Source organism: Danio rerio, chromosome 19 (assembly GCF_052040795.2).
Source record: "Danio rerio strain M-AB ecotype USA chromosome 19, GRCz13ab, whole genome shotgun sequence".
Lineage (NCBI taxonomy): Eukaryota > Metazoa > Chordata > Actinopteri > Cypriniformes > Danionidae > Danio > Danio rerio.
The window spans coordinates 20,959,232-20,975,392 of NC_141039.2; the positions used below are offsets into that span (position 1 = coordinate 20,959,232).

The 16,161-nt window shown below is 32.8% G+C and overlaps 2 protein-coding genes across 6 annotated transcripts in view; one reads left to right on the top strand and one right to left on the bottom strand.

The window, feature by feature from the left end:
• LOC148679789 (uncharacterized) overlaps nt 1–16,161 on the top strand; it is a 415,121-nt gene that overhangs the window by 131,224 nt on the left and 267,736 nt on the right. The gene's annotated exons all lie outside the window — the stretch shown is intronic.
• Nucleotides 3,236–11,931, bottom strand: ppt2b (palmitoyl-protein thioesterase 2b). Of its 5 annotated transcripts, none has more exons than XM_087293805.2 (9): nt 11,619–11,931; nt 11,076–11,229; nt 10,489–10,584; nt 10,220–10,327; nt 8,899–8,982; nt 8,693–8,777; nt 8,511–8,565; nt 4,313–4,420; nt 3,236–4,207 (listed from the first exon to the last, which is right to left on the bottom strand). In XM_087293805.2, the coding sequence occupies exons 1-9, from the start codon at nt 11,754–11,756 to the stop codon at nt 4,139–4,141; spliced, it is 897 nt and encodes a 298-aa protein (XP_087149931.1). In that variant the 5' UTR covers nt 11,757–11,931; the 3' UTR covers nt 3,236–4,138. The 5 variants fall into 5 exon arrangements, with proteins under 5 accessions (XP_087149931.1, XP_087149932.1, XP_087149934.1 ...); XM_087293806.2 differs by having other exon boundaries at nt 11,601–11,931; NM_001109859.2 differs by having other exon boundaries at nt 4,180–4,420; nt 11,619–11,930.

The window sequence follows — 16,161 nt, forward strand, 5'->3', positions numbered from 1 at the left end:
AAAATGTAAAAAAAAAAAAAAAAAAAAAAGACACTGTGACTCTTCATGATATGCTAGTTCCGCATACTTTTAGACTCGATGCAGATTCAGTGGTCATATAAATAACCGCGCCGTGACTCAAAACAGCAATTAATAACAAAATAATCTGAAACAAATAAACCACGATGATAAATGCAACTGGTTTGCTGCGGGACTGCATAGTGATATAAATAGCAAATAAGGTCATAATAATAATAATGCACTTAAATTTGCCATTTCATTACTGGGCCATTCATAGATTTCAACTAGAAGTACAAAAAAAAAGATGTTTAGTAGTCACGAGGCTTTCTTGTTTTTTGAAGTTTGCCAACTGTAACGTTGCGTAATGTATAAAAAGCTCTCACCAACAGATTAAACATACAGCTATGGTAAATGAATGTGTGCAATACATTTAAAATGTAAAATAAATGACTTTTTCAGCAAATGTTAGCTATTACTACGCTCAGCTACCTCGACTTACCTCGTGCTCATCTGAACCAAGTCGAAAAGACCATTCGGTTTCCGCGCATGCTCCTTTCTTCGTATACACCGGAAAAGACGTCAGAGCCGAGGTTTTCTTCTTTGCTATTTTTTTATTATTATTAAAGCAAATAACTGACAAGCATACAGGATTATATGATAGCATATGTAAATATCATACAAAACTTAGTGATGCTCTTTGGTGATGCAGGAAATACATCCCTTACAAAAATAGCCTACAGGAATCCTGCAGGATTTTCATGTTTTTTTCTGCAGGAACCTGCAGGTATCCTTTAGAAATGATGATATACTGCTGGACAAATTTACAATATGTGCAGGCAATTCCTACAGGTTTTAGAATCATGCAGTAGTTTTTACAGTAATCCTAAATGATTTTTTCCCCCTGCAGGATAGCTGCTGTCTTGCAGGAATGATAAAATCCTGTGGGACACATTAATAATATGTGCAGAAATTTCTTCCAGGTTTTACAATGGAATTAAGCAAGTGGTAAATCCTGCAGGATTTTATAATGCCTGCAGGACTAGAACGAGTTATTTGCTATAAATGGAATGAAAGAAAGAAATTCTATCACTTGCTGTTGATAGCAATACAATATGTGTTCTAACAGATAAACAATACAACAAACAAACAATAAATAAATAAATTTATAAATAAAAATATACAAATAGATTATTGGCAATTATAAAACTCAACCATTACTCTAAACCAAGGGTGTCAAACTCATTTCCTGGAGGGCCGAAGCCCTGCACAGTTTAGTTCCAACCCTGCTCCAACACACTTACCTGTAGGTTTCAAACAAGCCTGAAGGACTCAATAAGTTTGATCAGGTGTGTTTAATTAGGGTTGGAACTAATCTGTGCAGAGCTGCGGCCCTTTTGGAACTGAGTTTGACACCTGTGCTCTAAACCATTCAAATTATGCATTCATGCAAACAAACAAGCTGTACACTTTTACGTTTTTTTTTTTTTTTATTATTATTATTTAAATGTCAATCCAGCTATCTATTGTATTTCAACTCCCATCTGTTTGGTTGGAAGCAAAAAAAAAAAAAAAAACTGCAAGACTGGTCCTTGAGGTTAAACATTAAACGTATGTCTGTGCATTTTATGAGTTCAATGGCGTCTATCCCTCTTTCTTTTCAAACGTTTGTTGCTGTTATCCCTAATCTCTGTCTTTTTGACTTGAGCAACCTATTTTATTCTGTGTCTATTACCTTTTTGTGGCAGCTGGAACTGGTGCCTCTTCGTTTAAGTACACTTTATATTCCATTTTTATCTTTTAAAAAAGCAGGATAGGGTTATTGTTAGTTTGATTGGTAAACATAATGTGTTTTCTGCAATGTTAGAGTAAATTTAATTAGTAAATTATTCTAAACATTTAATAAACATTTTAAATAAAATAAGATAAAAATGCAAAATTGAAATTAGATAATACATTGCTGCCAATAAAGTACCAAAAAACAATTAACATATATATGTTATATATACATATTTAATTATTAGATTGTACAGATATTTTTCTAGGTTTTTATAACTTTCTTGTGATTGAGGTCAAACAATTATAAAATAAATTTATATACAAAAATATACAAAAAAAAAATTTTGTCTTTACAGTAAAAATCAAAGGAGGAAGTAATATACATTACTTTTGCCTTGTGTATGTGAAACTTCCCGAGAAAATTAACAACTTCAAAGCATTATCGAGTGTACCATAGCCAGTTTTACAATTTAAAAAAATAATAATGTATTGGACAAAATTAATTATTTTGTAAATTAGTACCTGTGTAGTATTTTGAAATGAATTTCTTTTACCTTATTTGGGAGTAAAAACTTATGTTGACCAAATATAAAAGGTAAAGAAAAATATTCTCTCTATTTCAAAATGGCTTTCGAGAAACAACTACTATTTTGAACTACACATTTTCTGATATGGAAGCTATTACATTTTTTATCTAAGATACTAATACCACCAAGAACAGTTTTTGGAATTTGCTTTAAGACCGAGTTCTAAGTATGAAGAATTTTCATTAAATAAAGCAGTTTATTAGAGATGTTTTTCACAATCACATTATAATCATTATGTTATTGTTTTTTTTTTTTGTTTTTTTGTTACTGTTGTTTTATTAAAGGCGGTTGGCAACATTGGTGCATTACCACCACCAACTGGAATTGAGTATGGAACTGGATGTATCAGAAAAAATGCTTTTGTTTTCACAGTATGTTTTTACAGTTCTTGAGAACAATTTAAAATGATAAAACTTCAACAACCTTTAAGTATAACGTTATATATTTTTGTCCATATCAATGGACTTGTTCAATGAACAGTTGTTTCCAAACATTATACCAACATGAAATACAAAAAATCATGATTGCTTGTATAATCTTGAAATTTATTTTTAATATCCACAAACATTGACATTTTAACATTCTTGCTTTAATTATTATATATATATATTATATATATATATAATATATAAATAATATATATATATATATAATATATATATGTATATATATATATATATATGTATGTATATATATATAAAATATATAATATATATATATATATATATAATATATATATATATATTTTATATATATTTTATTATTTTATATATATATATATATATATATATATATATATATATATATATATATATATATATATATATATATATATATATTCATTGAAGCTCTCACTACCCTCTGAAACATGGTTTTATTTGAAAAAATATTTTATTAAAGATTTGCATTATCAACATTGAAAAAATAGCATTCTTCACATTGAAATCAAAATGTTATTCAGAAAGCTAACTAAAAACAATAATTATGCATGCAGCTTAAGTCATTGACAACATTTCCAACTGACAATGTTTAATGAGTATAATGTTCCAAACAAAGTAAGTTTTAGCTGAATGTACTGACATATTTAATACTTCCAACACAGTATTTACAAAAAACTATTCGTTAACACTATTAGTGTTTTGATGAAACAGTTAAAACAAATAAGTGTACAATATCAAGAACCAAGGAAGAATGGGTTTCGTACAGCACGCATTAGCCTTAGAAGTTATATAGATTTACCATAATCTAAATTCATTTAAATTATATTGTGCTTAAAATATCAAACTCTTATAGCAGAAGTGTAAAAAACTATGTGAATAACTTGTTAGACAAAGCTTTGCTTTAAACAAAGTAACAAAACGTAAAGGTTTAACTGTTCAAAGACAAATCCCTTTATGGTACACAAACAATGTTGGGCCTAAGGTTGAGAGGTAATATACAACAAATGCAACACATTTAGAATCTAATCCTTTTGCCCATTGTAATGTCCCTTCTTTCTCATTGCACTGTCTCTACGTTCAGTCTAACACAGTACTTGGATTTAAGACAGAACAAAACATGTCCCTTTGAATGAAAGGCATAAATATTACTGCAGTGCACAATCCACATAAAACATTATAGAAATGAAAACATCAAAAGCAAAGTAAAACAGCAGCTAAGATCCAGTTCCTTTTGTAAAATGAAGAATGTTTCCCTCAGGCACTGATGGCTGTTCATTATGTTTAGTTTACTTTTATAAATGTAAACATGTAATCACAATACATGTTGCATCTCTACTATGGGTTTTCCATGGATGCAGAATCACTGTAACAGAAATGTCTGTTCTGATGCAATGCGCTAAAATACTGTTAAAAAAGTGCAAACATTTGTATGAATGAGTTAAAAAATTAAAAAGACATGTACTGTGTCAGAATCTATGTAAGCCATTTTTCAATGCAGGTTTTATACACCGTTTCATTGGAGTGCCAGAAGATATGCGCAACGCCTTCCACTGAACACAGAGCCAGATCCCCTCGAGCAGACAACGTCTTCAGTCCAAACAAGTCCATCAGAAACACCTGGACAACATGCCATAAGCATGAGGTTGATAAACACCATATTCACAAAATGTTTTTATTATTAGTATTTCACTTCAATATGTACCCCAAACTAACATCAAAAAGACAAAAAAACTGAACCGAAAAATTTTGCATCAAATCCCGGGTAATAGGTAATATATTTCCCTGGATCATTTTGAATAAAATTGATTGAGCATGGTTTGGTAAGCAAGCATCTGTCCATATAAAGGTTACAATGGCATATTATATACTGAAATCAAATGATGCAGACTATAAACCCTAGACTGGATTTAAATTAAGATCTGGGAAACAATACAAAAAGCATTTGATAAATTGCAAGTTTCCCTAAAAGCCTCAATAATTCTTACGTGGTAGAAGTTAAAAAGAACCAACACCCTTTCTAAACATGATTGTCTCACCAAACTTACAAATTCATCAATCCCTAATGCAATTAATTTGTCCACAGTTTTCTCTAATCAAAGTTTGCTACTTTTGTCAGGTGAACAATACAATTTCAAAGCCATGAGGATGTCAGGGTCACATTCCATTTACTTTTCTTAAAGTACATCCTGAGATTTCTTTTTTTTAACCAGCAAAGCAGGGGGACCTAAGTTTAGTGTCTCATCCAAAAAAACAGTGTTTTTGACAGTTTTTACTTGCTGTAAATTCTGTAAATGGACAGTTTTCTTTATTTTGTGCTTTGTTTTTCCTTCATGTATTTGTACTTTTGAATTGCATTATGGGACAAACTACTAAATTGTAAATTAAAAGTCACTTTGTTAAACTGAATCATTAAATATTCAAGGTCAAAAGTTGGCAGACCAGTGATTATAGACCTATAATATAATTCATAAGTGTAAACAAAAAAGGAAAATACATGTAAATCATGAAATATAAAACTTGTTAATCAAAAGATTTTGTAACAGTGTAGGCCATAATTAGCTTTCAGTGGGCAAAGAGATCAGTGTGATAGTTGCCAGCACAATAAAACAGTAGTTTCCTCTGTAGAGATGCCTATGGCTGAATCAAACATTATAATAAACTTTACAATTAATGAACGGAATCAACACATCCAACAGATGAACAGTGAATAATGTCATTATTGATACAGTTGCATTATATCAAAATATGGATTAGGGTAGAAAATTGTCTGGACGAAAGAAAATGCAGTGATATCTTTAATGTATAAGAAAGTGAATATCAGGACAAATATTGCCATTATATGATATGAAATGTAAAACTATGTACAAATCTTTTAAAAGCATTTTATAATAATCCCGCAGTATAACAAAGGATGGGTTACTTTGATAACAGAGTGAGGTGTTTCACTATGGGACTGCCTTTGGGACTAGGCTTTGCCTCACCTATATAACTCAGGTCGACTCATTACAATGTCATTACAACGTATTTTCCTCACATTCCCATCCAAGGAAGGAAGTGTTGGTGAAATGCCAAACATAATTTCACGACCTGAAATTATGTTAAGTAACCCATCATTCTGGTGAAGCAGTGTAGCAATAGGTAGTGCTGCCGCCTCACAACAAGAAGGTCGCTGGTTCAAGCCTCGGCTCAGTTGGTGTTTCTGTGTGAAGTTTGCATGTTCTCCTTGCGTTCGCGTGGGTTTCCTCCGGGTGCTCCGGTTTTCCCCACAGTCCAAAGACATGCGGTACAGATTAATTGGGTAGGCTAAATTGTCCGTAGTGTACGAGTGTGTGTGTGTGAATGTTTCCCAGGGATGGGTTGTGGCTGGAAGGGCATCAGCTGCGTAAAAACGTGATTCTTTTCTTTTGGGAGGTGTTAATCAATTCCGGGTTACACCATGTTCCAGTCTGCATAATCAATTTAACATTAATATTCTGTCTATGGGTGGTTAAGACACATTCAGTCTATAAAAATTGAATTAATTTAAGGGTATTAATTTTGAATTAATACCCTTAATGACGCCATGCTCCTTGTGGAGTGGTTCCTTAAACCTCCAGGTGATTGAAAACCTCTACATTTATACGCTAGAGCTATTGTCTCTAAAATCCAGAGACAGTTGCTGACAAGACAATGGTTTCCCTTAGTGGAGAGTAGACCTAGATGCTGTTGCAGTGCCTATACTGAACATAATGAATGAGTCCATGAGACAGTCCCAGTTCTTGGATGGCCAACACGGGGCAATCAGTATCAGTAATGAGCCCATTTCCCTCACTCTGATTGGAGTGGAAGAAATAAAGCTCAGAAGAGGGAATGCATAAAAAAGAATGGCCATGGGTTGGCTAGAGCATCCGCACTCAACTTCTTTTAGAGAAAAATATCTGAGCACTAAATCTTCCTGCAAGGAGAAGAGATCTGAGGCAGCCTGGCCATACCGCTGCCATACTTGCCTCACCAGTTAGGGATGCATTTTCTATTTCTCATACATGGGGTTTTCCCTAGACATTAAATTTGACCCCCTGTTCAACAGCCCTGGAAAACAAGTCGCACTGATGAAAAACAGCCTAGTGTCTCATCATAATTTTAGCTGCTTTGTCAACTGATGCAAATGAAGGGACCATGGGTCCGTTCTTCGTACCTCGCTTAAATGATCCAAGATTATTTGGCAGATCCTGGATCTTTTAATCTTGATAACTTATCTCTCGCTAATTTGGTTCTTCAAACAAGTACACGAATCAGATTAGAATGTCTGGATAAACTGATCTGAGATCGCTGCATGTGTTGCATGATCAGCAATGCAACGATTGGCTGACGGCACAGCAGCGTAATGACATCATCTGATTAATATTCAATTATCTATGTGAGCAAAATTACATCAAATTAGCAGTAAACGGCTTGTTAAATATGACACGCAATAACTTTCCACATTTGTTGAGAGCTGCAGGCTTTACACTTTCATGTGTCAAGAGTATTCATCATGTATTTCAATCCAAATCAATGTATTTAGTTCTACAATTAGAAAAGATTTTCTTTATCATAGTAGGCGTTTTTTAATCGGTGTAAAGAATAACTGGTTGTTTACAAAAGCATTTTCATATTGGTAAAGGCGTCTGCAACTTTTGTGAAGCATCAAATCACTGGCATATTAACTATCAAAACATGTTTATGACTGCATAAATGTATTATTGCTTTAAAAAAAAAATAGTCACATATTGTGCATTTCTATTATACACAATTTGTACAAAAGTGATCTAAAAGTTCATATCAATAAGTTTTCTCTTTGCACCACCAGGAGGCAGTCTTTGTACTTTCAATTCGAGGGTGCAGATTGCATACGTTTTATTAATATCTATAACTTTATTTATTTTATTAATGACTATAACTTTATATATATAGTTAAAAAATATGTACCATTTTCCCAAGTGTATATAACTACTACTGTAAGAAAATATCAGAATTCGGAACCTACTTTCTGTATTATCTTTGCTTGAACTTAGCCGATCTAATCCCATTAATATGAATTGAACCTGCTCCTGATCAGGTTTGACCTAGCAGAACTCTTGCTATGACAACAACTCTCGGATCAGCTTTGAAGAACGAAACAATCCTGGATCGTGTCAAATCGTCAATATCAAAATCCAGCTAACTGAGTAATCCACGTACGAAGAACGGACCCCAGGTGTCTCCTTGTTTGTTGATGCAAGCAACCACTAATATAGCTTACAGTCATGTGGACACTATTCAGTTCAATAATCTATTTCTATAGTGCTTTTACAATGTAGATTGTGTCAAAGCAAATCTTCACATAGAAGATTATAGTAAATGTAGTCTAAACGGAGTCTAATTGTAGTTTGCTCAAAAAACAGCTCAGTAAAAAGCAGCAGTAATACTGGATGTGCTGAGAGAGCTTGTTATGGTCCCTTATGGAAAGAAAGCATGAATGATACTGTAAAGGAGCGACCTGAGTAATATAGGCAAGGTGGAGAATAGTTTAAGGTCGACCTGTCTATCAAAAACAGACAAGCTGTCATTGAAACATCTGTAGATGGTCATGCTTAATGCGATTCCCATAGTGAAACAGAGCAAAGTTAGAAGAACTGCATTGTGTATTTTTCACAAGTGTTGGCATCACTCTGGAATTATAAAAAATGCTAATTGGAATTATGCTTACTTTCTGGTTTTTCATCTCAACGACAGTCTCATTATCATCATAGAAACCAAACTGACTGAAAATCAAGAATATTAAACATTAGAACAATCTTTTGCAAGAAAAAAAAGAAATTGACCATCATGCTTCAAGCATTTGAGAATATGATTTAAAGATAAATAAGCTAACAGATGATTTTACCCGACCTTGACTGCCATGGTGTGATTACCCCATCATCAGGGCCGCCAATCAGTACTAGCTTCTTAATACGCAGAAAGTTTTGTTTCCAAGCTGTTCAAGTAAAACAAAAACATCACAAACCAGAAATGTTATTAAAAATGAATCCCTGAAAAATTAAGAAACATCTGGATCCCAAAACCACAGATATTTCAAGAAGTTTTAAAAACTTTACCAGTAGAGTTGGGATTTGGTCTTTCATTGTTTAGTAAGGCCAGATAGTCACTGCTGTTGATGTACATGTCTCTGTGATGAGGGTCTAAAGAAAAAAAACATAAAAACATCATGTATCTTCTGACAGAGTGGTTTGCTAAACATGAAAGTGAGGTTAAATATCTCTTATGACCTGCACAGTCACCAGATCTAAATATTATTGAACCACTTTGTGGTATTTTGGAGGAGCGAGTGAAGAAATGTTTTCTTCCACCAGCAACACATAGTGACCTGGAAACTATTAAAATGTTAAATTATTTGAGATTTAGATTTTAGGCTAAATCGCCCAGCTCTAATTTACAGTTCAATATGCACCACTGAAATGACCAGAGCAGTTGAATTAAATATACCAGAAATGTGCACATAGAATGCAAATGCACAAAGCTGTACATGGATAGAAAATAAGTAATGAAAAGAAATTTAGTTAGTTTAGTTTTGACATTTCAGAATTCATGTAGCCAACCGCTCTGTGGCTAAAGCTTTTATGCTTAGCAGATCATTGTATTCAAGTCAGCTTTATTTTTAAAGTAGTTTCAAACAACCGCAATGAGTACCAAAGTGCTATCCATAAAAACAAAAATATACATAAAAACAGTGTAAATACATATAAAATTAGAATCAGACTAGACCATTAGCATCTTGCTCAAAAACAAACTAGAATTTCCAATAATTTTCTTACTTAAACTTGACACTTCTGTAATTACATTGTGTACTAAGACCAACGGAAAATGAAATATGCTATATTTTCTAGGCAGATAAGGTTAGTAAGTATACAAAGTATAGGTGTCATACAAGTAGTAGAGTAATAATCAAGGAACTTGAGACGCAATGATATTATGCAATGCCTAAAAATAGTCCACAGCACCAAGACCCATATATGCACCACCAGTTAAAATCTTGTGATATTATTGTACTAATTTAGCCATTGTATGACAGCAAAGTTCAATATTGAAACATCCAATAGAAACTGCTACTAATTAGGCACATTAACACAAAAAAGTATATCTGGTCAGAAACACAAGCAGCAAGAAAATGTTGACAATTGCTGACAAAAAGCACAATGTGCTGCATAATTAATATACATATTACTAATAATTCAAGCAATTTATTAGCCTTTTTTATTGTTTTGTTCAAAGCACCAAGTATAACCAATGCAAGTGAAATTCCATTTACATAAACTCATTAGAATTTGAAAAATAACAGACAAAGCATTTGCAAATTGTAGTAATATCTCTCTCTCTCTCTTACTTTAAATATGACATGCATGATCAATCCATACTCACCATTCCAGTAGTTACAGATTGATATTTTCTGGCCCACTGCAGTATAGCATACATGAAACAAGTTGGATTTGACAAACTGAGGGAACAGGTACTTCAAATAGTCTGTGTCTGCAAACAGACAAAATTAATTTAAAAAAAATGAAACTTAAGCAGAACTGTAAAAGTAAATATTTCCAAATATTCACATAACACAAAAACATTCAATTCTACGGTTAACTAGGTCAGCATGTTTTAAATGTGTTCCTCAGCAGAACTAAAAAGTGGGTTACCTCCATACTGTCCTGCCTGTGGAGCAGACAGAGATATAAAAGAGTGTACATTATGGTCTGGGAGAGTGGACAGAATTCCTCGACATACCAAGCCACCTGCGACACAATTAGACATGGCCTTGCATTAGTGTTATATATAATAACGAACACCTCTGACTCAAATCACAAAGAAAAAAATATTTAGTTCAAACTAAATTAATCTTTGTTTTGTGCATTTTATTCAATTATTCATCTGACAATTAAGAACAACCCAAACTGCACTTGTTAACAAATTTCTCATAAAGCTTTTACAAATCATGATGCCATCTGCATTTCAATTAGACTGCTTTAAATGTAAAATGTATAAAAGTAATGTCAATATATCGGAAAATTAAATAAATAAAAAAATAAAAACAATGACAACTGGGGTTCTATTCAATTGTCCAGTTTTATCATATACCTTGTTGCGTCTTTTTCAATGGCAGAGAAACCATAGTAAATTCTAATGTTGCAAAACAGCATGTGGTGCTTGCTTTTTGTGCCTAACAACACACTGCAAGCAAGCCTATTAATTTTTCATTACACAGACCATTTTGTTGGGTACAAACCTTGTGAGTAGCAGATCAAGTGGACACCATCAGCTGCATTCTGCATGATGGGATATATGGCTTCTGTGAAGCCCTCCACCTGCTTCCAGAGGGGCTGCAGGCTGGCACTGCGGTCAAATAGGTCCAGGACAGTGACATTAGTGCCCGGGTGAGACTGTCACCATAACACACACACACACACACACACACATACACACAATTATTATACATGACAACAGACAATCTGTCCTCTGCAAGAAAGAAGTGTGTGTCTGTATCGCACATGTATTTTCAGTCACAGTAAACAACAACAAAACGCCATTTATAGCAATAAATTACTCGATAATATGCCATTTTATTAATTCTGGGTTCCAATAATGGTATGTCTGATATGGCAACAATTCTAAGCGAGCAACAATGGTAACTCAACAAATCGTTTCATTAAAGAGTTATTGTGTGTGTATATTGACCCTGTGCAAACATACACATTTGATACTCTTCAGTAGCCAATAATAGGTAAAACAGAGTAAACGATGGGTAACACACATCAGATTAATGGTTTACCAGGTTGATGAATCGGTGTAGGTGGACGAAGTCAGCTGAGCTATCGAAGAGCCCGTGAACGACGATCACCGGTTTATACGCAACACACACACAAAACACACAAACAGACACCAGCGTCCACACACACGCACCCTTCATACTAACAATAACACAAAGATAAAATACAAAGTATTATATAGGTAAGAAACGTCTAAAACGCTACAATAAAAATCAAAATAATAAATGTCTTAAGCAAATCCATGTGAAGGTTAAACTTTCAGTTTCTGCACAATTCGTTTGACTACGTCTATCAAATATGTGTCTATATGCATCTGCTTGCGCAGCATCCGGCCAGTGCATCGCCAAGAGTGTCACACCAACGTCACATCCGCAAGTCGTTTGCAATCACGTGATTCTTGTGGCGCGCGAAATTCAAATGGAGAGCATGAAGTAAAAAAAAAATTGGAAGAAAGAAACAAAAATCACAAAATAAGATAACTATTTCTTGAGAATCTAACCTCTACTCCACACAGTATATTCTTTTGGGAGAACCTTTTTATAATCTTAACTATGAGAAAATCTGGTTGCTATAAATTTTTTTTCTCACAAATAAGGTAAAAGAGGTTTCTTTTAAACTGATTCATAGATTTTATCCTGTCAAGAAATTTATACAAAAGTTTACACTGACCTGAACTGTTCTTTTTGTGGGAATGCTGATGAAACATTTGTTTTGGTCATGTCATTACATTCAGGAGTTTTTTAATAATATAAATTTATTTGTTAAAGTGAAGATTCTACCAAAGTTTTCTATACAAATGACAATTATTTTTTGGGTTATTTTTAATCAATTTAAATATCTTAAGTAAATTTTACATTCACAAATGCAAATTCACAAGTAAACCTGCCTTTGTGGTCTTCATTAAGGATATGGAGAATTCAATAGTTAATTTTCTGCATCATTTAATAAGAAAGCTTTAAAAACGGTCAAACTATACTCTGCGTTTGGGATCTTTATATAAGTACCTTAAATTAACCTTTGTATTTGCAAAAAATCATTAATAATTTTTGTTCTCTTTCTCTCTTCTCTTTCTCTCTTGCCATTTTTTTCATTGTTTCATACTATACTTTTTGCCAAGGTCATTTGTTGATTGATACTGTAATTTTTGTTTTATGTATGTATGTATACGTATGTTTGTATGTATGTATGTATGTTCTTAGTTTCAGCAACAAAAAAATAAATAAATAAATAAATTAAGTAAAAAAAATCACAGAGGATATTCCACATAGTTGCACTTTGGACCATATTTCAAAATATATATTAACAGAAAATAACCACTGCTGAATAATAATGCAACCTGTGGAAGTATAAAAAATAAATAAAATTTTGTCACAGTGCCCGACATAAAACCCCCCTGTACTGATTAAGCACATTTTTTCTTCCTCTTTAGGTTAGTCATGTTTGTGAAAGTGCAGATTAAGACTGAGCTGAAGAAATTTATAAAGTTGATTACGGTAAGTGTGTTTTTTTATATCATTTAAATGTAATAAAATATTAAATGTAATAAAAATATTTTAGATGACATTAACCAGCATTTTTTGTGAATCTTTCCACCCCTTAACCATTAAATTTTGTATTAATCAGTATTAATAGTTTAATGTGTATTTTAAAGTTATTAATATTGCTGATGTGGCTGCTTTTTTTGTGAGAAGCAGAGTTGAGGATAAATGATGAGTGAGATGTGCCAAAAGATGATAGAGTTGGCGCAATGAAGGAACAAACATCAACAAAGGAGGTGGCATAAGTTTTTTGTACATTACTGTTTAACATATTGATGGAAAAACAGATACTTACAGTTACTTACACTTAAATCAATCTTTCAACATTGAAGTCATCAGGTTTTAGTTTAGTTTTTTTTAATAGTCCTGACTCTATGAGTTCTGTGCTGATGTGATGTGCTGGTCATATAATTAGAATATCTTCAAAAAGTTGGCTTGTTTCACTAATTCCTTTCAGAAAGTAAAACCACAGATGCGGATATATCAAGTGTTTATTTCTTTTAATTTTGATGATTTTGATGACAACCAGGGGCGTTGCTAGGGTCGAAAGGGATAAGGGGCTTAGCCCCAAACAGCCAGCCTCTTTTGCAATGACCATTTCATGTCTTGCCCTCCTTTTTGTAAATTGTCAATGGTCATCTTTTGGCCAACTGTCAAATCAGCCATCTTGCCCATGATTGTGAAGCCTACAGAACTTGACTGAGAGATCATTTAAAGGCCTTTGCAGGTGTTTTGTGTTAATCAGCTTAGTAAAGTGTGGCACCAGGTGTCTTCAATACTGAACTTTATTGCAATAATATTACTTTCTTAGATACTGAATTTTGGGGTTTTCCTTGTCATCAAAATCATCTAAATAAAAAAATAAACAATTGAAATATATCAATCTGTGTGGAATTAATGTATACATTATACAAGTTTCACGTGAATGAAATTAGTGAAATAATTAAACTTTTTAGAGATAATCTAATTATATGAGCTGCACCTGTATAAACACGTGTTCAATGCGTTGAATTTTTTGTGGCACTATGAAATATTTTTTTTGATCCACTTCAAATGTTGACTACTATACATAAATATATGCAGATTCATGTTATAATAAATTAGCTCATGAATCATATTTATTATTTATTTCTGGAACGATATGTAGCATTAATAATCATTGTTGTCTCACTAAAGAATGACATCTGGATAAACTGTTATTTGGTTTTTACTTAGATGACAGATTACTTAAAAATAAAAATCTTAAGGTGAAGAAACCGTTTAAGAGTACAGGGACACTGATATTTTGTTAAAAGAGTTGTTAAGACTACTTGTTAACTGGTGGCATACATGACAGAGAGGCATGGGTAAAGAACTATTTAGCATTTAAGATTTTAAGTTTTCACAGGGGTTTTAAGTTTTTAGGCATGGGCCATAACCATTTTCAGTGTTTACCGCGGTTTGGAAAAGTCAAGGTTTTAAAACCAAATATTCTGTCATACATTTTCTAAGGTATATGTATCAATGATGCTGTTCCAAAATATTTTAAATGTTGCTTAAAATAACATGAAAAAGTTGTTGTTTTCTACCCAGACATTTAAACAACATTTTTTAGAGCAGTAATTATTACAATTCTGTGATACCATGAATCCATGATATTTTTAACTCTTTGTTCTTATCATTGAAATACCCGCATTACAAGAAAGAATATGTAAAACATTTTTCATAAGATTATTGTATGCTTCATGTAAATGTAAAATTATTCAATGCTTCATGTGGAATTTGCATCGATAAAATCCACATGACCTTATATGTCTGTTATTTTACCTACTATAGATTTAAATGTATGAATGTAAAATGGTTGTTTGTTTGTTTTTTTTTCTCATATTTTGCAGGAAGACTTTTGTGAGGCAACAAGTGGAAATCGTCATCATATCCACTTAGGGAGAAGTTGTTGAGGAGGATTTGGTTTTTGCTCATACAGGATCATCCATTTAAAAAAAAAAAAAAAAAAAACATGAGACCAACATTTAACTATCACATGAACTTCACAATGCAGATACAGCAACAAATCATTTAAAAATCTTTTTCAAGGTTTTAGGCACCAAAAGATTGGTAAGTAAAATTAAATATGATTAAATCCTGCTTTAAGTGCATAGTTGAGCATCCAATGTTGATAAATATTTTCTAGGTAAACTATGATTATGTTTCTCTGTTCTGTTTGGACACATCCTCCAAGCTCTTGTGGTCAAGCTCAGGTTACAAGTAGGATGGACATAGACCTTTTAGCCAGAAAATATTAAAAGGCATGAAACTTGACTAAGACCTCTCCTGTGCAACATCTGATGTCAGCAGAGAAAGCCTCAGGTTTACGTAAGCAAATATTGTCGAAAAAACAAATTATAGTTATGCTTTTTTCTGATTTCACTCTATAATGTTGCTGTTTTTATGTTGCACAGACTAGGAGAGTGATTTTTATTGCACTGTTTTTACTGGTTTAAATTCTTCCACCAAAATGCAAAATAAGTGTCTCTGCGGTGTCTCCGAAAACATGTTTTATAAGGTATGGTGTTACTATTTTATATATATATATATATATATATATATATATATATATATATATATATATATATATATATATATATATATATATATATATATATATGGCTCAGTGGTTTGCACTGTCGCCTCACAGCAAGACGGTTGCTTATTCGAGCATTGAAGTTGGCATTTCTGTGTGGAGTTTGCATGTTCTCCCCATGTTCACGTGCGTTTCCTACATAAGTCAAAGACATGTGCTACAGGTATATTGGGTAAGCTAAATTGTCCATAGTGTATGTGTGTGAATGGGAGTGTATGGGTGTTTTCCAGTGATGGGCTGCAGGTGGAAGGGCATCCGCTATGTAAAACATATGCTGAATAAGTTGGTGGTACATTCTGCTGTGGCAACCCCAGATTGATAAAGAGACTAAGCCGAAAGAAAATGAATAGTGAATAAATGCTTTTATACTGCACATCACTTATACTT

Coding starts and splice junctions, on each gene's coding strand:
- ppt2b (XM_087293805.2), bottom strand. CDS start 11,756: ATGAAGGGTGCGTGTGTGTGGACGCTGGTGTCTGTTTGTGTGTTTTGT. Junction 10,585..11,075: donor CTTGATCTGCTACTCACAAG/GTTTGTACCCAA, acceptor ATTGTGTCGCAG/GTGGCTTGGTATGTCGAGGA. Junction 8,983..10,219: donor AATCTGTAACTACTGGAATG/GTGAGTATGGAT, acceptor TTTTTTCTTTAG/ACCCTCATCACAGAGACATG.